The 27,801-nt window shown below is 41.5% G+C and overlaps 2 protein-coding genes across 2 annotated transcripts; one reads left to right on the plus strand and one right to left on the minus strand.

Moving 5' to 3' along the window:
* Positions 1–436: 436 nt before the first annotated feature.
* LOC139453247 (C-type lectin domain family 4 member F-like) lies at positions 437–22,227 on the plus strand. The gene is made up of 16 exons (XM_071234873.1): positions 437–848; positions 2,916–3,020; positions 4,280–4,390; positions 6,107–6,196; positions 6,353–6,463; positions 6,895–6,999; positions 7,423–7,524; positions 10,085–10,180; positions 11,341–11,442; positions 11,996–12,073; positions 13,016–13,099; positions 13,993–14,070; positions 15,213–15,293; positions 16,274–16,360; positions 21,378–21,569; positions 22,004–22,227. Exons 1-16 carry the CDS (start codon positions 437–439, stop codon positions 22,225–22,227), a joined length of 2,058 nt encoding a protein of 685 aa, XP_071090974.1.
* A 3,469-nt stretch (positions 22,228–25,696) lies between these two features.
* LOC139453008 (carbohydrate sulfotransferase 11-like) lies at positions 25,697–27,684 on the minus strand. Its single transcript, XM_071234636.1, has 2 exons — positions 27,597–27,684; positions 25,697–26,799 (listed from the first exon to the last, which is right to left on the minus strand). Exons 1-2 carry the CDS (start codon positions 27,682–27,684, stop codon positions 25,697–25,699), a joined length of 1,191 nt encoding a protein of 396 aa, XP_071090737.1.
* Between the last annotated feature and the right edge of the window lie 117 nt (positions 27,685–27,801).

Consider the following 27,801-nt stretch of genomic DNA (forward strand, 5'->3'; position numbering starts at 1 on the left):
CAATTACACACATGAACAGAGCCCCGCAGACACACAAGAACGTACTTACAGACACAGGACCACATACACATACTCATGGGTGTTGTAGATTTAAGTTGGAGGTCATCCAAATGGAGACTTTCGTTGAGATTAGAAAATATTTGTTTTCATGTTTTAGAGTTAGTTGTAGTGTCAAGCTCCCAAAATAGATCATGCTTCTCGTACAATCCCCCACACATAGCAGCATGTCAACATCGTGACAGATGAAAGAAAAGATAGTTCTCAACTGTATGGTCTGATTTCAAAAGTTTAGATTTATACGATGATAACTGAGAATTGGAGATCCGAAAAGCAAATAATGCCAACGAAAAGGATTTCCATTCCGATATGACACCGTATAAAGACAGGACAGAATTTACCACAGCAAATCCGCAGGATTCCGCACACAATAGTCAACATGGCTTCCGCACAGACCTTCATTCTTGGCCTCTGTATTCTTCTGGCAAGTCTTCCCCATGGCATGGCCTTTCCTCCTAACTTAGCGTCTACTCTGGAAAGCGCCGTATCAGGAACTGCTCCGTCTCCGTCTTCATCTCCTGCTCTTGCTATTCCTTCTTCTTCTTCTTCCTCATCTTCTTCTTCTTCTTCCCTTTCTCCTGCTGCAGCAACTTCTGCAATATCGGGACCAGGCGGCACTATAGCATCACCTTTTGCCGGTCTAGGCTTTACATTGCCAACAGGGAAAAGTAAAGACAGTACTTCTACCAGAGTGCAAAGAAATGAGGACAGCATAGTCGATATGGAAACTGTCCTGGAGGAACTGCAATCCTCTTTAACAAACATCACCATCAGCCAGAACAGTACCGCGGGTAAGAAGATTTCCGTTTTAGAATTAATAGATATATTTTATGTTTTCAGATTTGATGATTGTATCTGTTATTTCATTGAAAACGACACACTGTTTACCATGAATTACAGTTTGAGTGCTCCAGTTCGAAGCTCATTTGTTAGGGACATCAAAAGGCTTAACATTTAGCGATAATGTATCTTAGATTGTGCCGTCGTATTGAGGACTGTGTGGCCTCCCGGTCACTCTAGTGGCGTGTGGTTTGCTGTACCCCTGTTCATGACTATTGTCACCCCATCCCAAGATACATACATCTTGGGGTGGCAACAATTATTAGCAAGGGTACATATGATCTTTTGGAAATGGCTTAAACAATGCATACAACGTAGTATATTTGCCAGTTCTAATAAAAAGAGTATCGTACCAGTGTTTAAGATATTAAATATATGATCAAATCATTTTAACGTAAAACCATTATGATGTTTCAAACAAGTATGTGATGTGAAATACTCGAGTTTCAAAGTTCGATAACGTTGAGGTAATCTGGAAAATGTTCGGCATTTTACAAAGCCAAAAAAAATATGTTTATACTTTTCAATACCTCGACTTCTTGTGCTATTCATTATATACTCAACCAACAACGACAGTATACTTACTAAGACTCGCATATTAGTTTACTTCATATAACTATCTGTCAAGGAAATTGATCGCAACTACAAATACACCATGTTAGATCAGGATAAGTAGAGTTAAACTAGTTCGTATGTCATGCCAACAAAGTCATGCTCCCTATGGTGACGAAATCGCGTGGGACAAGGAATGTCATACTTCACCCAAATCATGCAAATCAGTGTTAAAATTGTGTCAACAACTCGCCCATATAATGCTTGACAAGTTCCTATTATCGACTCACTTGTGATATTCCCCATTTTGATTGAGATAGTCCGCCAATCACAAACAAGAGCCTGCTGGCGGTTTGTAGGAGGAAGTGCACACCGACCAAGCCCACCCTAAAGGTGTTCAATTGAGGTTAAATCTGTTGCAAATGCCGACCACATAATGACATTGACATTACAGGTAAGAGTCACGTCAACAATCCACAGATATTTAACAAATCCACTACACCACAAACTACATTGCCATGTGCAGGGTGACGTTTTGTGTTTTGGATAATAGCTCAGGAAACATAAGACAAGTAGATAGATAGATAGATAGATAGATACTAGTAGATAGATAGATAGATACTGGTAGATAGATAGATAGATACTAGTAGATAGATAGATAGATACTAGTAGATAGATAGATAGATACTAGTAGATAGATAGATAGATAGATACTAGTAGAGAGATAGATAGACAGATAGATACTAGTAGATACTAATAGATAGATAGATAGATACTAGTAGATAGATAGATAGATACTAGTAGAGAGATAGATAGATAGATAGATAGATAGATACTAGTAGATAAATAGATACTAGTAGATAGATAGATACTGATAGATAGATAGATAGATACTAGTAGAGAGATAGATAGATAGATACTAGTAGATAGATAGATAGATAGATAGATAGATACTAGTAGATAGATAGATACTAGTAGATAGATAGATAGATACTAGTAGATAGATAGATACTAGTAGATAGATAGATAGATAGATACTAGTAGATAGATAGATACTAGTAGATAGATAGATAGATACTAGTAGATAGATAGATAGATAGATAGGTAGATGATATTGCATGACTTTTTAAAAAGCTTTGGTTATGATTAATATATATGTGGATGCAGTTTGAAATCAAGAAATATTAATATGAATGTTACGACTGCTGACAGATTGTGTAATGTAATGTACTATTCATATATATCTTGATATGGGTTCAATATGGATTCCTGCTATATCGTTTAGAGATGCCCTGTTGGACTTATGGGTGACTTGTCAAGGTCGTCTAGGTCGTTCTGGTTAGATATGAACCTCAATAGCATGGACTATTTGACGCCCGTCGGGAACCGAACCTGCATAAGCAACAAATTTAATTTTTAAAAACAAAATATATCTCAATCTTATTGGACCTCATCTCTCTTTTCAGTCGATGTAGCTAGTCTTTTTAGTGATTTGAACTCACTGCAGTCCCAGATGTCTTCACTTACTTCAAGCGTAACGACCATCCAGCAGGCCAACGCAGCTGCCCCAGGTGAGATCATTGATGTTCTTCTTTTCGCATACAGTTAGAGTTGTAGATCATTTCATTAGGCCAACAATGTGGTATTTTAATATGACATACATGAAAAGGGCATATGTACACATTATAATATGGAGCAAGATTTATGTAAGCATCACGATCTGTGAATACATATGTAGAATAATATCAACAAGGCAACATGGTCACATAGCCAACTTACACATAGTCACATCTCTATGGTTAACTTTATCATTATGTCGAGCAAATATGTTCTAGCAGCTCACGCCTTCGAGGTAAACTCGAGCATTGTCTTTCCGCAAAGATTTCAAATCACGTAAGATGACTCTTGCTCCTAAGTGCCGCTGTAGATTCCTGGTTAGAGTTGTTCCCCCGTAACTTAAACTGGTCGTACGAGACGGCGTAATGGTCCAGACTATCAACAGACCGCCGTCGTCTTATTGGAATATCGCTGAGAGCAGCGTTAAGCAACACACGCACTTTGAGCAGAATTACAACATTCAGCGGTTCAGTAAAGCTTTCAGTAAAGTTTTACAGTAAATGTGGAAGTCATTTTCAGATGTAATGTATCAGTAGTGACTTAAAGGATGCAATTCCCTATAATTTTGTTCACCAAATGACCCCCTGCTGGTTCACCTGTGTGAATACTTGACTTGCCTTTGCATGTGTGTGATGGGACTCACTGCTGGGGTAGGATACGCTTATCTGGCGAACACCTGGGATCATCACTATTTGACACTTTGTGGGGTAATAACCATGTTGTAGACATGAGTTTGGCTTAATATGGAGGGACATTAAGTATGAAGTACTTGGCATTGCGTATTAATAAATAAAAGCTGTAAAACCATTTCCATATAAATTATAATTAAAAATCTCCATGATACAATTGTGACTATATCATAAGCATTGGTTTAAGAATTTCTATCAAAAAGTGATAATACCAGGTGTTCGCAAATAAGATGAGCGTATCCTGCCCCACGGATGGCAACCGTCGCAAACACACGCAAAGACACGTCAATTGATCACCAACAAAAACACGGTACACGTCAAAATGGGGAATTGCATCGGACATTGCATCAAATATAAAAATGCCCTCAACATCTCTACCATAAACTTTTTGAAGGCTTTACCAATTTAACTCTTTGAATGCTGTAACCCTGATCAAACATCTTTTGAGCACGATTCATAAATGCTCTTTGAAGCATCATGTAAAATAGTATTTCAAATGTTTGGTTTTTATCCCCTCTATACAGCCCCCGGTTCGGATTACAGTGCTGATATTCATGCCTTGACTACAAGCGTGGCTGATGTTGAAGGTGAACTTGCAACTGTGCAAAGTACCCTGGAAGCGTCCATAACAGATGGTAAGTACATGAGAGAGACGGCTCCCTGACGAGGACCAATGGTATTGTAGTATATTTTATGAATCTAATGGTGTGTGGAAGGACCGTCCAAGCATTTCTTCTATACAGACATGTTACAAGTGAGATAACCTATGTAATAATAACCGAAGTACAGATGGAAAAATAATTATATGCCACATTATATGAACTTGATCAAACGGACAAATGTATATACGGTCAAACCTGAATATTTAGATGATGAAAATTAAATAGATTAAACCAATAAATTTGTCTGAAATGGAAAAGGTATTTGTTTTTCCATTTAAATAACAGTAGCCACATATATTTCAAAACATCTGATTGTGACTGTTTTTTAAGAAAACATATGATGTGTAGCAACCCAATGGTTTGCTCGTGCCAGTCAATGAGAACTGATTCCTTGTGAACATATGTAAGACCACATGTTTTTTATTGTACTCTTGGCCACGAGGCCTCCAATACTGTAATAAAGAATCTTGAATCTTGAATGTAAGACCCCATGGTACTTTAAATTTGTTCATGGCATAGATTTGAAAAATAGTCATTTTGTATTGAATAAAATTCATGTTCTTAAGAGACTTTTAAAGGCTATCACAAATAGCCACGCAGAAACTTACACACATTTACATGACAAGTTTCATTTAGGTATCACTATCAGAACTTTGCCTTCGTTATATACTTTCGCAAAATATTGGTTTTTGGATCTTATGATTTATATATAATAAATCTTTGTACATCAATATGAGCACTGTATTTCCTTAAACATTACTAAATGGGTTATCACTTGTCTTCCAGTATATATTAAAGGTTGACAGTGATTCAAATACTGAAGGAGTACGTACATATTCCGAAACGTTGTGTACCTCATTATAAAGAAGTTGACATCAATGATTTTCTTCCTCATATGTATCACTTCTAAATGCCTTTCTAAGACCAGACTAAATACGTTTGGATGGGCACAATGATACACAGTAAAAAGACTCCTACATATAAATCAAGAATGGCATAAAGATAGAAATTGAAGTGTTGGGAATACAATAGATAGCTGACATGTGGGGATTTCGGATACGAAAATAAGCAGCCTCCATGTACGCTTGTCTTAAGAGGTGATTAAATTAGGTTGTCAAAATATACTTTGGGGATTCTTGTGATAAATAAATCTTTCCTTTATTCGAGATGATTCCGGCAGTTTCACGTATTGACGGTAAAATGATGACAACGTTATTTTTAAACAGTAATAACGTACTGAGAAATATAACCTTTGGGCGCAAAGTTGGAAATTTATGAATTGGTGAAAATCCTGATTTTCATTGGATGGGATGAGGTGAAATGGGGATTAACATCGCGTTCAAGATTACTGCACTTATATAGCGACGTGCATGCACGTGTGTGTGTGTGTGTGTGTGTGTGTGTGTGTGTGTGTGTGTGTGTGTGTGTGTGCTTGAACTAGTCCGGACTAATGCAAATTTGATAGCACACGCCAACTGAGATAACTAACCTACTCAGACACAGTATACTGCCTCCGAGTCGACCAGTCCTTGTTTTAGCATCTTTTTACATATTTTGGAATGACGCAGCCGGGAATCGAGCCCCGACCTGCTCTACGGGCAGACGCTCTACCACTAGTCCACGGAGGCAGTCCTTGTTAGAAATACACGCACAGTCATACACAATGAACTTTATACTCTTCTTATTCAGTCGGAGCTGATGTTACCACGCTTGAAGACTCGCTGGCAGACCTGGAATCATCAGTGACTGGGGTGGAAGATCTGGCGTTTGGCTACGACAGTAAGATAGAAACACAATTAACAGTGGCATTAAAGTAGACCCTCGCTGATAAAGTAAATATATCTAGTAGTATGCTTAGTAAGGTGTGTGTGTGTGGGGGGGGGAATGGTGCTTCTAAATGAAATATTTTGTTAAGAGCTACGTTTTTCATTTTAGCTCGGATCAATGCCCTATCCAACAGCATAGCTAATGTTCCTACACATGAAGACCTTGCGAGTATTGAATCAGACATCAGCGGCTTCGAAGCACGAATTGCTTCAGTTGAAGGTAAACATTTCAACATGCTAAAACACAAACAAATAGCAACTTCTCAATTGAGCAAATACTTTTTAAATGTCAAACGTTTTACTTCTCTTGGTCTTTCTTTCGGGAAGTGTTGAATGAAGTGATTCCTCAACCGAATAACTGTTCAATTCGTTGGAAGCATATTAGTGAATGTGTAATTATGTGATTTTACACTAATGATGACATATGTACCTTGAATGTTTGAACAAATGTAAAAAGCTTTTCATCAGAATCAGATTTAATCTGAAGAACAGGAGCAATCGACCAAGCTACGGAGCCTGAGTTCCGCTCCCCGAGGCGCATTTTACAACCAGCACATGTTGCTGGGGAGGAATTCTAAACCAGACTCTTGGATTCTTGTAACAACCATGGATGTTTATTCTGTAGTAAAGTTATTTGAATGTCTCGTTCAGTTCAAAGTACAAACCAAGTGGGCCAGGCTCAGGTAGATGACCTTAAAACACGTGTGAGTGACCTTGAATCTGCTCAGAGCACCGACTACACATCAGAAATCAATGGTGAGTGAGTTGTTACATCACCTACTAATCGTGGACGGTAAACGGAACGGTCATTTCAGGTCGAAGTCATAGGAAGGGGACTGTAAACCTTCAGAGACAAATCATGTCATTTTCTTTCACGTGAAATGCCAGATATATGTTTTTGCAAATAAGTTTCAGAGTGGGATCTATGTAAAAAAAGACAGTTTCTTTTCAACAGTTAATCAGTGTCTGAAACATGATCGTGCTTTCCCAGCTAACCCCCAAGCGTAGTAAGTGCTGGGTCCCTCAAAGCTTCATGTCATTTCTTACCTTCACGAATGTGATGTTAATGTTTGATTAATTCAGTTACTAGTTAAACGAAACTGATTCGCCGCATCCTTTAATGCCCATAGCTGTTTTGAAACAAAACTCATGGTTCCTAACCAAATTCTATTTCCTCAGCATTACAAGAGAGAGCGAATGGCTTGGAGCAAACCGTTGCTAGTGTTGACGCAACTGTTCAAAGCCTGGACACAAGTATTTCCGACCAACTCATCGAACAAGGTAACTCTAAACCTCATCCATTTCAATTAGATACGGGAAAATGAGCGTTTGAGCGGCATTCTTGAAGTTGTTGTGTAAAGAGGAAAACGTATATCTTTATGGATAATAACTTTTGGTTTATTGCGTTTCATTGTGGATTCTTACACCGCTAGTAAACTTTAAAACACATAATATATGCCTCTGACTATTTTCGGGAAGAAGGTTATCTGCACTTCCGGGTTGATGACGTCACTTCTGGTTTGCAACAACGCATGTCCAATGCAGTACATCTTTAAAATAGAGAGTATCTCGACTCAAGATGCTTACCCATATACTATGAAACAGCTGTATTGTTTAACTTAATAATCATTCGACTGTAGAATCACAACTACCGCTTCGAATCTTATACGGGTGGTGGGGGAGCCAAGTGATTAAAGTGTTCGCTCGTCACGCCTACGGTCAGGGTTCGATTCCCCACATGGGTACAATGTGTGAAGCCCATTTCTGGTGTCCCCCATCCTGATATTGCTGTAGTATTGCTAAAACGGCGCATAATTACGCGCGCTCGCTCACTCACTCACTCACTCACTCACTCACTCACTCACTCACTCACTCATACCCACCCACCCAAATATGTCTGAGATACAACACAATGCTGCGCTTGCTAACACATCAGTGATAATCTGTGATGACATGTTTGTGACAAAGGATTCACTAAGTTTTATGACGCTAAAGCATATCCTATAAGTTTTCAATGAACGAAAAGTCTCTTCTGTTTATTTTATATATGTCCAGAAGTGAACACAGCTCCAGTAGCTATTTTCCAAACGCGTTTACCTTGTGATTGGATGAAAATCTTGGTTTTTCAAATTGAGTTAAACCGTCAAGAAAATGATCATCCCCTTCAACGTCACGTAATTATCGTCTCCGCCAGTTCTGCTGTTTAAGTCGCCAAACACCAAAACGGTATCGCTGTATACTCTTCGATATACTGCACACTAAGAAATAAATAAAATAACAGTTCCACTCGATTTCGGCTGCCTTTGTTGCCATGTCTCCACAACTAGCCGACCACCTTTGAAGTAACCTCTCTTGACATTACATGATTTCTCCAATTTTGAATACATTGCTGTTAGTGATTTTACTTCACCAGCAAATACGTTTGCTCATTTGGCCACAAATTTCTGACTTATTTCAGGTCATTTTTGCGAGAACAGACTTAAGCAATTCGATAGCAATATCAACAGGTCCTGGGTTCTGTTCGATATGTCCAGCACACAACAGAAGCTTAGATACGATGAAAGGGTTTTGGAAGGGCTAGTCACTGTGTACAATGATGTGAGGTATAAAGGGTTGTTCTCGACAATGGCATCCGTCGTGCAAGTACTGCACTCATTTGAACAGCTTTCACACGAAAATGACAGGGGTTTTCCACGAGTCGGTTCATCACATACCTTGCCGGTCACACTAACACCAGATCCAATCACAAGAAACACGAGAGGCATTGCAGCGAGGCGAACCATGTAATCGTTGAAGGGTGACCATGTCGACGTGGAGTCATATCTCTCAACATTCACGCCTCGTAACGTAAAATGCTGTGTAAAGGTTCCTATTCTCCATCCTCCACTGTCCACACACATGATTGTAGTCTTACAACAAGTTCTATATGAGTTGTGATCAATAGTGAGTGAGTGAGTATGGTTTTACGCCGCTTTTAGCAATATTCCAGCAATATCACGGCGGGGGACACCAGAAATGGGCTTCACACATTGTACCCATGTCGGGAAACGAACCCGGGTCTTTGGCGTGACGAGCGAATGCTTTAACCACTAGGCTACCCGACCGGCCCTTTAACCACTAGGCTACCCGACCGACCCTGTGATCAATAAGCTCACTGTGTTTGGAAAATATCATCTCAACCGTCAACACCCGCCTACGGCATGTCTCATTTTTCGATACACATATATCAATACATTTACATTTATATTTATATTTCATTTACATATAGATTTTACCTTTACATTTACATCTATATTTATATTTATATTTACATATAGATTTTACATTGACATTTACATCTATATTTACATTTATATTTACATATAGATTTTACATTTACATTTACATTTACATCTATATTTACATTTATATTTACATATAGATTTTACATTTACATTTACATGAACAAATATCAAACAGTTTGTATTTGAAGTTTTATCGACATGTGACATACCATCAATCTTTCAAAGAAATGCTATGTAAAATTTAACTCCCTCACTATAGCTATACTGTGTGTTCCTTGGATATGAACGTAAATATTGAAAACATACATGTCTTTCTTTGAAAGCTTGATGTAATGTCATATGTGGATATAACTTGAAATACAATAAGTCCAATGAAATCCCTTAGACAGAGCAGGATCCGCTAGTTATTAACTTTCTGCACCTTACCCGCTCTCATGGGTAATAACTTGCAACACTTTTGGGTTTGCTCCCCTATTAAGACCCCATCCCACGATGTAATACTGAAAAGCTCCTTCTTTAAAACAACGTTGCATATGTAACTGATAATGTTTTTGCAGATGTGAAACACGAAGAAGCTTCAGCTTCTATCGTAGATTTAATGACGAAGATGGCTGATCTACGGGCTGACATTGGAGTCTGTCAGAGAGTAGGAGGTAAGAAAGATACACGGGCAGACATTGGAGTCTGTCAAAGAGTAGAAGGTAAGAAAGATACACGTGCTAACAGTGGAGACTGTCAAAGAGTAGGAGGTAAGAAAGATACACGGTCAGCCATTGAAGTCTGTCAAAGAGTAGAAGGTAAGAAAGATACACGGTCAGCCATTGAAGTCTGTCAAAGAGTAGAAGGTAAGAAAGATACACGTGCAGACTTTGGAGACTGTCAAAGAGTAGGAGGTAAGAATGAATCACGTGCAGACTTTGGAATCTGTCAAAGAGTAGAAGGTAAGAAAGATACACGTGCAGACTTTGGAGACTGTCAAAGAGTAGAAGGTAAGAATGATTCACGTGCAGACTTTGGAATGTGTCAAAGAGTAGAAGGTAAGAAAGATACACGTGCAGACTTTGGAGACTGTCAAAGAGTAGAAGTTAAGAAAGATACACGTGCAGACTTTGGAATGTGTCAAAGAGTAGAAGGTAAGAAAGATACACGTGCAGACTTTGGAATCTGTCAAAGAGTAGGAGGTAAGAAAGATTGGAGTCTGCGTCATTGCTTTTGCTAAGCACTTAAAGTCAATCAATCGATTGTTAAACCAGTTTCCGATCAATGGTATCGATTTCAGTTAGGAATATCGATAGTTTCGATTGTATTTACCATATCACAAAACATGAATGGTGAAAGCTGACAACAACTTACCAGTATTATTCGAATAATGTTATACCTCTGTCAAGAATCTAATTTCATTGGTTAATCGATATGTCGTGGCGAAACAATACACCTCAATGTTGTCCTAACATATCGAGATGTTACCCGTAATGGTTGGGTCAAATTACGTGACAGACACGGGCCACGAAATTTGACTCGTCACATGATCGTTATTGAACTGGCACGTGATCAATATTGATTTCGTCTGCTTGAAAACAATATCGCATCTATGAATGGCAATTGACATGGTTCTCTGATTTTTCTTGAGATCTCAACTGAATTGTTATAAAACTACAAAAAGGTCGAAATTAAGCCCTTTTTAACGAGAACCGAGGTCGTCACATCTCAGGGGAATGGTCGTCGCGTCTTTGTTTTCACATAATGTCCTCACCAAGAGTAATTATTTGTATGGCAATATAGCATAAATATACACATTTCCACTGTCTTACAGGCTGCGAAGACATCCATACAATGATTGAAACTATGCAGAATCAGGCTTCGGAAATCCAACTTCTTGTGGACTCAATACAAGGAACAGCTACAGAAAATGCTGGTATGTCAATAACTCGGATGGCGATTGAGGTCATTGCACTATTGAGATCGTATTGTGATAGTTACATTGTTGAACTATTGCAACAGTATGCTGGGGACATAATTAACTCCCCAAATGCAGATTTTCGGTTTATTTAACATAATAGCATGTTCTACCATGTTCGCTATTTTCTGGACTTAATAGATTCCAGGTGAATATTTAAATGCTTATGATAGTCTTATTTGTGGGTTCCCATATAGGTTGAACGGATCTGCATGTCATTTCAAACAAGTTTTAACAGCATATGTAATTTGAGTACTATGTAAACTATAGACACGCATGCTGTCATGTTAGGTCTCGAGGTACATTCATTCTTGTAAAGGGGCGGTCGGGTAGCCTAGTGGTTAAAGCATTCGCTCGTCACGCCGAAGACCCGGGTACAATGTGTGAAGCCCATTTTTTGTGTCCCCCGCCGTGATATTGCTGGAATATTGCTAAAAGCGGCGTAAAACCATACTCACTCATTCTTGTAAGGTTGTTGAGAAATGCTCAATATATTGTTTTCTTCTTTCAGTTTTTGTAAGCGACTATACGGTGAAGGTCAGTGGCATGGAAACAACAATTGGAACTCTACAAAGTCAACTTGATGCACGTAAGTGTGCAGCAGTCAGCATTTTGTTAACAACGCTTTTGCAAACTGCCATGTTTTTTCTATAATGTTATTCTGTTATACTTAATGAGGGTATAGAAATTTGATAATAATGGCATCAATCCACATAGAAATGAGCAATCTTACAGAATACAGATACAGTAAAGTACGTTTATAACGAACACGCTTATAACGAACTGACCGATATAACGAATTTATATTTTAGTCCCGACCATTTGTTGTATAAATGCTGTATATATGCCTATAACGAACTACGGTTATTACGAACTAAAATTAGTGGTTCCTTTGAGTTCGTTATAACCGTAGTTTACTGTAGAATATTTGTATCCTTGTACCTGATACTTTGTCTTCGGTCCATCGACAACAAGCTTGTCCAGAGCATGTGTCACCTTTTCACAGCCCGCCTTTAAATCAAGCGACTCGTGAAGATATACGTTAGAACCGATTAGGTCTTCAGCAACCCATGCTTGCCGTAAAAGACGACTATGCTTGTCGTAAAAAGCGATTAACGGGATCGGGTGGTCAGACTCGCTGACTTGGTTCCCAAGTGCGTAGATCGATGCTCATGATGTCAGTCGCTGGATTGACTGGTCCAGACTCGATAATTTACAGACCGCCGACTCGACCTTATGACCACATTCCATTTTAGTCGTCTATTCTTCGAATATTCATACAAGACGTTGTTGCTCTAGTGTTTTCATGCGAGGCCAACATGTATCACATTTGAAACTTGTGGCTTCCTGTCGGCAGCTCAAGTTTTAGATATTAAATGAGTTGTAACTATATTCATTTGAATCCTGATATTCAGGGTGTATTTATCAGGTTGTCGCTCATGTGTTCTCAACAGGACACCTCCAGATGGTTTATAGAAAATAGAGTCTTTGATGCAGTAGTAGGTATCGCCGTGTCCGTTACTGATTTCAGAGGCCATAAGTGTGTCTGGTATCGACTCTTTGAGCACCACAGTGGATGGCATTGAAGCTGATCTTGCCGACCTTCAAACTGTTGGTAAATATATACGTGTTCACAATTTAAGGCTCATAATAATAATAATAATAATAATAATAATAATAATAATTATAATAATAATAATAACATGCTTCAATCTGGCTTCTATGTGATAACTTATGATAACCAAATTATTGTATTGAATCGTTCTGATGGCAAATAGAATCAGTGAAAATAAATAATAATATAATAATATTTCAGACATAACATTTATTTGTTAAATTGAACCAAATTAAAAGTGTACACGTGTGTAGACACAGATATAATATTATAATAAGCTAAATCAGTTAACATTAACGAGAGGACAAGGCATATTCCAACTTGCTTCGATTGGAACAAAATGCATGTTTCAACAAACTTGTCATTGCCTATTAGGAAAGAGCTTGCATGATTATGAGGAGATGCTTATAACACATTTAAGGTGTACATGAAATTACGATTAGTAAATGCATGTAAAAGATCTTCAATTGTTAAAAGATATTGTTCCTGTTCTGTATTCTTGTCCCAGTGTGCCCGGTCTCTAACCAAATGCGCATCGACCATTCTTCTTTGTCTATTGGCACTATTACTGCAAACTAACAAACGTTTATGAATTGAATCCTTTTTTGGACTTTTTGCCCAAATTAGACTGCCATCAATTTTCAGCGCCGTGTTAATTGCCTCAGTCTCGTCCCTGTCTCGCATATGTCCTTCCACACCTTCTGGGGCGGTCGGGTAGCCTATTGGTTAACGCCTTCTCTCATCACGCCGAAGACCCGGGTTTGATTCCCGACATGGAAATAATGTGTGAAGTCTATTTCTGGTGTCCCCCGCCGTGATATTGCTGGAATATTGCTAAAAGCGGCGTAAAACCACATTCACTCACTAACTCGTAAGCTTCTGTTTTATCGCAGGGTCGCAGACAGACTCGGCAGTTGCTGATGTTCAGGCCGACGTCGCGGACCATGCCAACTCCATTGGAACTCTACAGAGTATGTATTCCACTCTCTGTTGATATGCAATTGATTCATAAGTAATGTATCATCAACAGTGGCTGATATTAAGTGGCTCTCTGCGAAGTGTTGGATTGTTCAATTCATCCACCAAGAGGACACCGTCGGCCTAGGCGCCGAAATCCGTTATGCAGATCTACGAGTTTCAGCTTGAATCTGACAGTTCTCTAATATCTCCAGTCATACTCCTGCCTGTTCCACTGGGCTCTCCAGCAACATTACGTGGGCATGCTGTAGTATAACTGAACTGAAATACTGTTCAAACGACGCGAACCCAACTCATTTACTTGCAGGGGTGGTAGGGTAGCCTGGTGACTGAAGCGTTCGCCGATTCGGTTCCCAAATGGGTACAATGTGTAAAGCCCGCACCTCGTGTGGCCCGCCATGATCTTGCTGGGAAATTGCTAAAGGCGGTGTATGACACAACTCACTCCTTCCCCTTATAGTAACGACTTATTATCAAAATAAATGTCGACCTCAGTAAATTATGTTTTGATCATCTGACCAAACATCAAATTAGCCTTTCTTTCAGTGTTGGTTGTTCAGAGACTCTAGATCTCAAGCGCATACATGTTGCAATGAAAGGTTATTTTTTACTTTCATTGTAGCTTAACTAAACCACACGACCTATTGTTTATATCCTTCTGTAAATTGTATATATTTATTTGAATAAATACATTGAATGGTAGATTCACTTGTTCATATAGCATATACTCATAAAAAATATACCTTTAACCAAAACATGTGATATTGTATTGAATGTATATTTTAAGCCACGAGGCAAGATTTACTGAATAATCTGATAACAAACTACTGAGACAGTTCTTAATGTTCCGATCCGTGAAGATCCGGGTTAGAACAGGTCTTTAGCAACCCATGTTTGTCATACGAGGCGATTAACGGGTCTTTGTGGTTAGGCTCGATGACTTGGTTGATAGACCGATGTTCTGGATTGTCTGGTCCAGGTTTGAGTATTTGCAGACCGACGTCAAGCAGTCAGATTATTGCTGAGTAACGCGATAATCAACAAACAAACAAACAAAAATCTTATTTTCCCAATATATTCTGTCGATTTTGTTATATACAGATATTTACGCTTCTACACGTTTCTTATCTTTTAGCTGGAGTGACGGGTCTTCAGTCAAGTCTGGATGCCTTGGTTGCGGAAATAGCCACAGTCTCATCGGATTCAAGCGCCAATCGTATGTCTGTCCATTGAATTTCCTCTTTAAGCAACACACCGGGAACAAGACATGTACGGGTGAAGCTTCTTCCAGTCGTGGCGTTGAAGTTAAGGGCTGGAGTTTTGCGGTGTTTTAAATATGCCATGGAAGTAGAATGTTATTGAAGTAATGTGTGAACTAATTAGTTTAGAATAATTGTATGAACGTAAGTTATTCAGTTAAAGATGGCAATGTTTGGTAAGAAGTAAAAGTTTCCAACTGTGCCCTTGATGTTAAGGGATCGGTGTATGACTATTGGGACAACGTACCCCACTAGTACTTCAGATAACGTTTTAATCCGTGAGGATCCGGATTAGAATTAGTCTTAATCAACCCATGTTTGTCGTAAGAGATGACGAATGAGAATGGGTGGTCAGGCTCGCATTCTTGGTTGATGCATGTCATCTTATCTCAGTTCGGTTGCGTAGATCGATGCTCATGATGTCAATCACTGCATCGTCTGGTCGAGACTCGGTTATTTACAGACCACGGTCATATATCTGGTACATGGCGTTAAACAGCAACAAAAACAAACAAAGATAATGTTGTAATTGTTTAAAATGATGACTTTATCACATATTTGTCAAAACTTACTTAATGTGACAGCATTACATATACAATAAAAATAATTCTCCTGTATAAGACACCCATGAAGATCCGGGGTAGAATAAGTCTTCAGCAACCCATGCTTGCCGTAAAAGGCGACTATGCTTGTCGTAAGAGGCGACTAAAGGGATCGGGTGGTCAGGTTCGCTGACTTGGTTTGAAGCATGCGATCCCAATTGCGTGGATCGATGCTCATGATGTCAATCACTGGGATTGTCTGGTCCAGACTCGATTATTTACAGACCGCCGTCATGTAGCTGGAATAATGCAGAGTGCGGCGTAAAACAACAAACCAACTAACCAACCACCCTAACTATATATGAAGGATTCTTACTATCGTTTCCTGGTTACAGAAAACGCACTGGAAACACAAGTCCAAAATTTGCAGAACCAACTTGATGATCTAAGTGACGTTGTCGACAGTATGGTCGAGGACATAGGTCAGTTGTTCGTTATTCGTTGTTGTGGATGTGTGTTGCTGCTTCATTGATATGACTACACTCTCACACGCCGTCTCAACCATGTCTCACTTCTGGCCACACTACCATGCCGTATAAAACATGTCTCAATGCTGGCCACACTAGTAAGCTGTCTAAACAATGTCTCACTTCTGACCACACTACCACGCCGTCTGAACCATATCTCACTGCTGGCCACTCTACCGAGCCGTCTCAACCATCGCTCACGTCTAGCCACACTACCATGCCGTCTGAACGATATCTCTCTTCTGGCCACACTACAGAGCCGTCTTAACCATGTCTGACTTCTGGCCACACTACGTATACCATTCCGTCTGAACCATATCTCACTGCTGTTCACACTACCATGCCAACTAAACCATATCTCACTTCTGGCCACACTACCACGCCGTCTGAACCATGTCTCACTTCTGGCCACACTACCACGCCGTCTGAACCATGTCTCACTTCTGACCACACTACCACGCCGTCTGAACCATATCTCACTGCTGGCCACACTACCATGCCGTCTAAACAATGTCTCACTTCTGACCACACTACCATACCGTCTGAACGATATCTCTCTTCTGGCCACACAACCATGACATCTAAACCATGTCTCACTTCTGACCACACTACCACGCCGTCTGAACCATATCTCACTTCTGACCACACTACCACGCCGTCTAAACCATGTCTCACTTCTGGCCACACTCCTATTCCGTCTTAACCATGTCTCACTTCTAGCCACACTGCCACGCCGTCTGAACCATGTCTCACTTCTGACCACACTACCAAACCGTATGAACGATATCTCTCTTCTGGCCACACAACCATGACGTCTAAACCATGTCTCACTTCTGACCACACTACCACGCCGTCTGAACCATATCTCACTTCTGACCACACTACCACGCCGTCTTAACCATGTCTCACTTCTAGCCACACTGCCACGCCGTCTGAACGATATCTCTCTTCTGGCCACACAACCATGACGTCTAAACCATATCTCACTTCTGACCACTCTACCACGCCGTCTAAACCATGTCTCACTTCTGGTCACACTGCCATTTCCGTTTGAACCACGTCTCCATTCTGACCACACTACCACGCCGTCTGAACCATGTCTTACTTCTTGGAACACTACCAAATGTCTTAACCATGTGTCACTTCTGAACACACTACCACGCCGTCTGAACCATGTCTCACTTATCGCCACACTACCAAATGTCTTAACCATGTCCCACTTCCGACCACACTACCACGCCGTCTGAACCATCTCTCACTTCTGATCACACTACCACGCCGTCTGAACTATGTCTCATTTCTGGTCACACTGCCATTTCCGTCTGAACCACGTCTCCATTCTGACCACACTACCACGCCGTCTGAACCATGTCTTACTTCTGGGAACACTACCAAATGTCTTAACCATGTGCCACTTCTGAACACACTACCACGCCGTCTGAACAATGTCTCACTTCTGGGAACACTACCAAATGTCTTAACCATGTGTCACTTCTGACCACACTACCACGCCGTCTGAACCATGTCTTACTTCTGGGAACACTACCAAATGTCTTAACCATGTCCCACTTCCGACCACACTACCACGCCGTCTGAACCATCTCTCACTTCTGATCACACTACCACGCCGTCTGAACTATGTCTCACTTCTGGTCACACTGCCATTTCCGTCTGAACCACGTCTCCATTCTGACCACACTACCACGCCGTCTGAACCATGTCTTACTTCTGGGAACACTACCAAATGTCTTAACCATGTGTCCCTTCTGAACACACTACCACGCCGTCTGAACAATGTCTCACTTATCGCCACACTACCAAATGTCTTAACCATGTCCCACTTCCGACCACACTACCACGCCGTCTGAACCATGTCTTACTTCTGGGAACACTACTAAATGTCTTAACCATGTGTCCCTTCTGAACACACTACCACGCCGTCTGAACCATGCCTCACTTATCGCCACACTACCAAATGTCTTTAACCATGTCTCACTTCTGACCACACTACCACGCCGTCTGAACCATGTCTCACTTCTGACCACACTACCACGCCGTCTTAACCATGTCTCACTTCTAGCCACACTGCCACGCCGTCTGAACGATATCTCTCTTCTGGCCACACAACCATGACGTCTAAACCATATCTCACTTCTGACCACTCTACCACGCCGTCTAAACCATGTCTCACTTCTGGTCACACTGCCATTTCCGTTTGAACCACGTCTCCATTCTGACCACACTACCACGCCGTCTGAACCATGTCTTACTTCTTGGAACACTACCAAATGTCTTAACCATGTGTCACTTCTGAACACACTACTACGCCGTCTGAACCATGTCTCACTTATCGCCACACTACCAAATGTCTTAACCATGTCCCACTTCCGACCACACTACCACGCCGTCTGAACCATGTCTTACTTCTGGGAACACTACCAAATGTCTTAACCATGTGTCACTTCTGACCACACTACCACGCCGTCTGAACCATGTCTTACTTCTGGGAACACTACCAAATGTCTTAACCATGTCCCACTTCCGACCACACTACCACGCCGTCTGAACCATCTCTCACTTCTGATCACACTACCACGCCGTCTGAACTATGTCTCACTTCTGGTCACACTGCCATTTCCGTCTGAACCACGTCTCCATTCTGACCACACTACCACGCCGTCTGAACCATGTCTTACTTCTGGGAACACTACCAAATGTCTTAACCATGTGTCACTTCTGAACACACTACCACGCCGTCTGAACCATGTCTCACTTATCGCCACACTACCAAATGTCTTAACCATGTCCCACTTCCAACCACACTACCACGCCGTCTGAACCATGTCTTACTTCTGGGAACACTACTAAATGTCTTAACCATGTGTCACTTCTGACCACACTACCACGCCGTCTGAACCATGTCTTACTTCTGGGAACACTATCAATCCGGCTGAACCATCACCCACTTCTGAACACACTACCATGCCGTCTGAACCATGTCTTACTTCTGGGAACACTATCAATCCGGCTGAACCATCACCCACTTCTGAACACACTACCACGCCGTCTGAACCATGTCTTACTTCTGGGAACACTATCAATCCGGCTGAACCATCACCCACTTCTGAACACACTACCACGCCGTCTGAACCATGTCTTACTTCTGGGAACACTATCAATCCGGCTGAACCATCACCCACTTCTGAACTCACTACCACGCCGTCTGAACCATGTCTTACTTCTGGGAACACTATCAATCCGGCAGAACCATCACCCACTTCTGAACACACTACCACGCCGTCTGAACCATGTCTTACTTCTGGGAACACTATCAATCCGGCTGAACCATCACCCACTTCTGAACACACTACCAGGCCGTCTGAACCATGTCTTACTTCTGGGAACACTATCAATCCGGCTGAACCATCACCCACTTACGACCACACTACCACGCCGTCTGAACCATGTCTTACTTCTGGGAACACTACCAAATGTCTTAACCATGTGTCACTTCTGACCACACTACCACGCCGTCTGAACCATGTCTTACTTCTGGGAACACTATCAATCCGGCTGAACCATCACCCACTTCCGACCACACTACCACGCCTTCTGAACCATGTCTTACTTCTGGGAACACTATCAATCCGGCTGAACCATGTCTTACTTCTGGGAACACTACCAAATGTCTTAACCATGTGTCACTTCTGACCACACTACCACGCCGTCTGAACCATGTCTTACTTCTGGGAACACTATCAATCCGGCTGAACCATCACTCACTTCCGACCACACTACCACGCCGTCTGAACCATGTCTTACTTCTGGGAACACTACCAAATGTCTTAACCATGTGTCACTTCTGACCACACTACCACGCCGTCTGAACCATGTCTTACTTCTGGGAACACTATCAATCCGGCTGAACCATCACCCACTTCCGACCACACTACCACGCCGTCTGAACCATGTCTTACTTCTGGGAACACTATCAATCCGGCTGAACCATCACCCACTTCCGACCACACTACAACGCCGTCTGAACCATGTCTTACTTCTGGGAACACTATCAAGCCGTCTGAAACATGTCTCATTTCTGACCACACCACCTGAACCATGTCTCACTTCTGACCACACTACCACGCCGTCTGAACCATCTTTCACTTCTGACCACACTACTAATGTCTTAACCATGTCCCACTTCCGACCACACTACCACGACGTCTGAACCATCTCTCACTTCTGACCACACTACCAAATGTCTTAACCATGTCCCACTTCCGACCACACTACCAAATGTCTAAACCATGTCCCACTTCAGACCACACTACCACGCCGACTGAACTATGTCTTACTTCTGGGAACATTATCAATCCGGCTGAACCATCACCCACTTCCGACCACACTACCACGCCGTCTGAACCATGTCTTACTTCTGGGAACACTATCAATCCGGCTGAACCATCACCCACTTCCGACCACACTACCACGCCGTCTGAACCATGTCTTACTTCTGGGAACACTATCAATCCGGCTGAACCATCACCCACTTCCGACCACACTACCACGCCGTCTGAACCATGTCTTACTTCTGGGAACACTACCACATGTCTTAACCATGTGTCACTTCCGACCACACTACCACGCCGTCTGAACCATGTCTTACTTCTGGGAAAACTACCAATGCGCCTGAAAAATCACTCACTTCTGACTTCTCTTCCAAACGCGTCTTTGCCGTTTCATCAAAATTTTTGGCCCACTAATTAATCTCCCTACATCTAACACGAAACTACATTTTATCTTTTACACTTTGAAACTTTAAAACTGTCCAAATTCATAATCCTACATGTTAGAGATACGCAGGGAAAGGTACAAAACAGATTAGAAGACATTATGTTGTTGCGATACAATGTTTTAACTTAAATCACACTTCATGTTCAAGGTGTACAATAAAGATGTTTGTAATTTTCAGACACCAGCTGTGATTATCCATGGTCGTATAGAAGTGGTCCCGGCACTTGCATTTACTCGGCATATTGGGTCAAAGCTTACTGGATTGATGCAAAGGAGTGGTGCGAGTCCTTCGGCTCAAACTATCGTCTCTACGTTGTCGACACGTATGCCAAAAAATCCGACGTGGTCAGCTACATCAACTATCAGTTATGTAAGTACACCACCACCAAATAGTTACCTCAGCAGACAAAATCTCCTCTGGGCCAAGGTCTGCTAGAAGCAGTAAACCAGTCTGTCACATTCGAATATGTTCTTGTCTAATCGTGTACATGTTGAGTTGAAACATTCTTATTTTCCGTGTTCTGCTTATATTGGTTTAAACGGAACACGAGACAACCTTATGTAAACAGGAGGGACTTTTAAAGGCCTAGGGCACCATACTATCTTCAATTGATGTTGTTGTTTTTAAGGACAGAAGATAACATACTCATTTGACTTCTGAGGTGACGACACTGGGTCCTTAGTAGCATCAAAATGAGTAAAATTGTTGGACGAACGACTACATACATAAAACATAATTTACATAAAAAAACACAATCGATACATATGCATCTCTGGTACTTTTTCGATTGTTTATATTTTCAGGGGACTTCACTAATGACTTTTTGATTGGCTTCTTTGGATTTGAAAGTCAGAATTACAAGTGGGTGGATGGTTCCAGTAATTTCGATCAGAATTCGTGGTGTTTTGGGGAACCCAACAACTGGGGACATGGCTGTGGCAGCTTGTGGAATGGAGCCGGCCTCTGTTTGGATGACGTCAATTGTGACACATTCAACAAGTTTATTTGCGAGAAGGTCATCTCATAAGTCACTACACGACACCTTCACAGAGAGAGATGAGAATAAAATTTGCAGATAACACATATTCTTAGCATTGTTGTTCCTCATTAATGTCATCAGCAGTAACCACCACAATGTGGGAGTTCGATTCTCCACATGTGTACAAAGTGTGAAGCCCATTTCTGGTGTCCTCCGTCGTGATATTGCTGGAATATTGCTAAAAACGGGGAAAAACCATAGTCACTCACTCGCTCATCATGTGGGGCTGACACCCGAGGATATACCAAGCACGTTTTCAAAGAGCGTCATACGACACTTGCTCAAGATAACAACTTTCAAGGCTTCAGTTAAGCTTTCAGAAGGTTTTACGGTGGAGGACATTTCCATACCAGTATTTGACGCGTCAGCGATAAAAATGAAGTCCGATGCAAGTCCCTCTGAGGACTTGTATCATATGTTTTCAGGTGGAAGATTACACTGCTTGGCGAGTTTTAGTGATGGGTGCAACGGGTGGGGCAGGATGCGCTCAACATTTCGCGAACACCTGGTATCATATCACTGTGTGATAGTGATTCATGAACACACGCTCATGATGTAGTTGTACAATCGGCTCGTATAAAAGTTTTTTGTCGCTAATAAATTAATTACTTGAAAATTGCTTAAAGCATTTATCTTTGGTTCTCACGGCGTATAATACGATTTATTAAAGTACTAATACAGGTCCTTTTAAATAAAATTCAATGTGCAGCAGATATAAGACTATGATCATAATGGTGGTATATTCACCGTACAAAACGACCATGGATGATATTTTCACTGCACTGAAATTAAAAGTGACAAACTCTTTCCATAATACTGAGCAATCTCCCCCGAGTCGATTCTACAATTCAGACTATAACATAAGCGTGTGTTTATGACTCTCCAGCAATTAGTGAAGATACCAGGTATTCGCGAAAAGGAGAGCTCATCCTCGTGTCCCATCGGTGGCACCCGTCACAAACACATGCAAGGACAAGTCAATTCTTTATCTATAAAGGACACGGGAACATGTGATACAAGTCAAAATAGGGGTTTTACATCAGATATAATCTTTGTCACTGATGCGTCAAATTTGGAAGTGTCAACCATACATCTTTTTGAGAGCATTACGCCTTGATTGTTTCAGCCTTCATCAAACGACTTTTGAGCAAGAGTAGTAAAACATTCTTTGAAATCTTCGTAGAAAGTGCATGCTCGATTGCACCTCAAAAGTTGTGAAATGTAGGCATCAAAGGCAGAAGCTACTGGAATATTCGTCGACATGAAGGGAAAGTTGAAAATTGGAAAGTTGAAGTCCTTCTTGTCATACAGTCTTGTGGTTGGATTCACTGGTCTCCTTTATTTCTAGCTCATGTTGGTAAATCAGTCGAAGGGTGATTTCACTATTATTGATCGATATCACATCATCGATGTATCTGAAGCTTAAGCAAAGTAAACATCTTTGCCAAATTCCCTTGTTTCGATATTTACAATACGAGGCTAAAATCTAGCTAAACAAACTTTATAGAAAGTTATATACTTTCGGGATACTATTTACCGGAACGCACTTAATACAACGTTTATTCATAACACATGGCACCTGCCATCCGAAACACACTAGCGTGATAACCTCTGTATAATACTGGTAAAATTTGGACCCATGTTGAGTCATGTTCTACTCAGGTGCCAAAAGTCTTGACCAGTTGTTTCACCTGCCTACCCTGGGCGTACATGCTGGCTGTGATGATACGGAGGTCCAGTCACACGGTGGGCGTGTCCAGTCTCATGGTGGGAGATGTCCAGTCACATTGTGGTGTGAACCAGACATGGAGAAGTTCACCTGTACAGAAGAGACGTCCACTCTCTGATGATACGTCCTCCTACGTAGAAGAGGCTTCCATTCACATAGCGGAGACGTCCACTCTCTGATGATACGTCCTCCTACGTGGAAGAGGCTTCCACTCACATAGCGGAGACGTCCACTCTCTGATAATACGTCCTCCTACGTAGAAGAGGGTCCACTCACATAGCGGAGACGTCCACTCTCTGATAATACCTCCTCCTACGTATGAGAGGCTTCCACTCACATAGCGGAGACGTCCACTCTCTGATAATACGTCCTCCTACGTAGAAGAGGCTTCCACTCACATAGCGGAGACGTCCAGTCACACGGTGGGCGTGTCCAGTCACACGGTGGGCGTGTCCAGTCTCATGGTGGGAGATGTCCAGTCACATTGTGGTGTGAACCAGACATGGAGAAGTTCACCTGTACAGAAGAGACGTCCACTCTCTGACGATACGTCCTCCTACGTAGAAGAGGCTTCCATTCACATAACGGAGACGTCCACTCTCTAATGATACGTCCTCCTACGTAGAAGAGGCTTCCACTCACATAGCGGAGACGTCCACTCTCTGATGATACGTCCTCCTACGTAGAAGAGGCTTCCACTCACATAGCGGAGACGTCCACTCTCTGATGATACGTCCTCCTACGTAGAAGAGGCTTCCATTCACATAGCGGAGACGTCCACTCTCTGATGATACGTCCTCCTACGTGGAAGAGGCTTCCACATACATAGCGGAGACGTCCACTCTCTGATAATACGTCCTCCTACGTAGAAGAGGGTCCACTCACATAGCGGAGACGTCCACTCTCTGATAATACGTCCTCCTACGTAGAAGAGGCTTCCACTCACATAGCGGAGACGTCCACTCTCTGATAATACCTCCTCCTACGTAGAGGAGGCTTCCACTCACATAGCGGAGACGTCCAGTCACATTGTGGTGTGAACCAGACATGGAGAAGTTCACCTGTACAGAAGAGACGTCCACTCTCTGACGATACGTCCTCCTACGTAGAAGAGGCTTCCATTCACATAGCGGAGACGTCCACTCTCTAATGATACGTCCTCCTACGTAGAAGAGGCTTCCACTCACATAGCGGAGACGTCCACTCTCTGACGATACGTCCTCCTACGTAGAAGAGGCTTCCATTCACATAACGGAGACGTCCACTCTCTAATGATACGTCCTCCTACGTAGAAGAGGCTTCCACTCACATAGCGGAGACGTCCACTCTCTGATGATACGTCCTCCTACGTAGAAGAGGCTTCCACTCACATAGCGGAGACGTCCACTCTCTGATGATGATACGTCCTCCTACGTAGAAGAGGCTTCCATTCACATAGCGGAGACGTCCACTCTCTGATGATACGTCCTCCTACGTAGAAGAGGCTTCCATTCACATAGCGGAGACGTCCACTCTCTGATAATAAGCCCTCCTACGCAGAAGAGGCTTCCATTCACATAGCGGAGACGTCCACTCTCTGATAATAAGCCCTCCTACGCAGAAGAGGCTTCCATTCACATAGCGGAGACGTCCACTCTCTGATAATACGTCCTCCTACGTAGAAGAGGCTTCCACTCACATAGCGGAGACGGAGAGGAGACGTCAAGTATGTATTATATGTAAATTTGATTATGCGTCTCTCTTATCTGGAGGTGCAGTATCATATCCAAACAATTCAAAGTCGTTTGAGAATAACTTAGTAATACTTTTGATGAGTTTCAAAGGGACGGTTTTGTATGCCCCGATTATTGCCTCCTTTCTCTGTTGTTTCCATGCCCTCCTTTCCTCAGCCGGAGTTTGACGATATACTTCCAAAACATACCTCTTAAACATATCTCCATTAAAAAAGTTTTGGGACATTCTGGTTAAAATGCTCTCTACGGTTTCTTCGATAGGGAGGTAGCCATTCAGTTGAAACACTTTCCATAACCTCCTGGCTATGTCTACGCTTGATGTACAGTTCCAATAAAACCGGAGTTTTGCACATATAAGAAAATTATAATCTATTAGCATACTGAGTTCTTCTTCAACTTGTGCATGCTGATCAAACTCATTCGTAATCCACTCCTCTCCGATTCCCTGCAAAATATACCTGGAATCATCACCAAACGTCTCTTGCTTTCCGATGATGTTTGGCTTAAACCGACAAGGGTCGCATCTGTACTGAATAGGCTGCCAATGCTCATTCATGTTTTCTGGCAGAAGAGAGACTACGTACTGAAGGAACTCGCTGAAACTCACATCACTGCCACACTTCCTAGCTTCGATTGTTGAGTCATGTCGTTGTCTTGTTATATCCAATGCAAAACTTCTCCAGAAGTCAGGAAGAAAAAACTTATCAAGGTATGCAGACCACAGTCTCGAATAAGGATCACGGGCAAACATGAAACGGGTGTAATTGCCAAAGATGGTCTTCTTGGTAAATTCATCCAGAGGAGAAACCTGTGTTTTGTTTTTCTTTCCATAGTGCACGAATGCGCGAGGGATGTCGAAGGGAGACTTCACAGGAATTATACCTGTGTCGTTATGCAAGAAGATGAACACTCTCTTCCAGAAGGTGCTGCCTACCTTGGCTACAGGACAGTAGGCTAAATGCAAGTTGTCATGGCGGAGTATGTTCCCAACGAAACCTTCGCTAGAATTACGACATTCACGCTTTACATGCTCGCTTCTTTCTTTGTATATTTGATCTTTAGATACTCTGACCAGTCTTGAATCTGGAGAATATTGTCCTAAAAAACACAAACAAATATTCGATTTTATAAATAATGTGTTGCTTCTTCAAGAGCCATTGGGACTACACAAAGTAAGAACAAAACTTTACTTGTCTCTTTGAAAGAAATTTACATTTTACTCTTTAAAGAATGGGGATTTTCTTTGCATATTTGATATTAACCGACCAGTCTCCAAACTACAGAATCCTTGGGATTTTATCGAAGAAAATAATTTTTTCCAGAAAATGCTTAAAATAAGTATGCTTCAGACAAAAGGGGAATTGCCTCCCATACAAAATGCTTTGTTTCAAGATGGGGGATATCTAATATTGCAGCAGTAGCTGAATGAATATCAAGTCTTAATATAAATTTCGCCTCACTTCTCAGAATATCAAATGATCTGTACCTAAGAATACAAAACAAGATACAAAAGAATTTATGTTATGTTATATTATTTGGTAAATATTGTATATAATCTTCTCTGATATTATGTAGAAAATCACGTAGAGTATCTTTGATACCAACAACTGACAAATTAGCCCCATCAGATGCCTTAAATATCATGTGACATCTGCTGTATGTGTATGTTGATGTTGTCACTTGTGGATCACTTGTACACGCCCACCTTTTCACGAACGTATGGTAGCATTACTATTTGATAGTGATTCATAACCACATGCTCGTGATATAGTCAGAATCGTAGAATCGACTCTTTTGGCAGAAATTTCTTTTGCCTGACCGTGGAAAGGGTTTTGTCGCTTTTATTGTAGTTGGACTATCGCTGGCAGCTTCAACAAACATTCACTCATACTTACTGGTTTGATGAACATGATGTAATACGGCTGTGAGGTTCAGTACAGCCACCACCAGGACAAGCACCAGAAGGATCACATAGTACCTCATGCTGAAAAAATGCACTTCCTTAATACAAGTTGCAGTTTTAATTACGACATAATAGTAATAAGAGAGTGTTAAATTTGCAGTGTAATTCATTGTTATACAATGATTGTAAATGTATTA

This window comes from Haliotis cracherodii, unplaced genomic scaffold (genome assembly GCF_022045235.1).
Source record: "Haliotis cracherodii isolate W230 unplaced genomic scaffold, xgHalCrac1.p SCAF_9, whole genome shotgun sequence".
Taxonomy (NCBI): Eukaryota; Metazoa; Mollusca; class Gastropoda; order Lepetellida; family Haliotidae; genus Haliotis; species Haliotis cracherodii.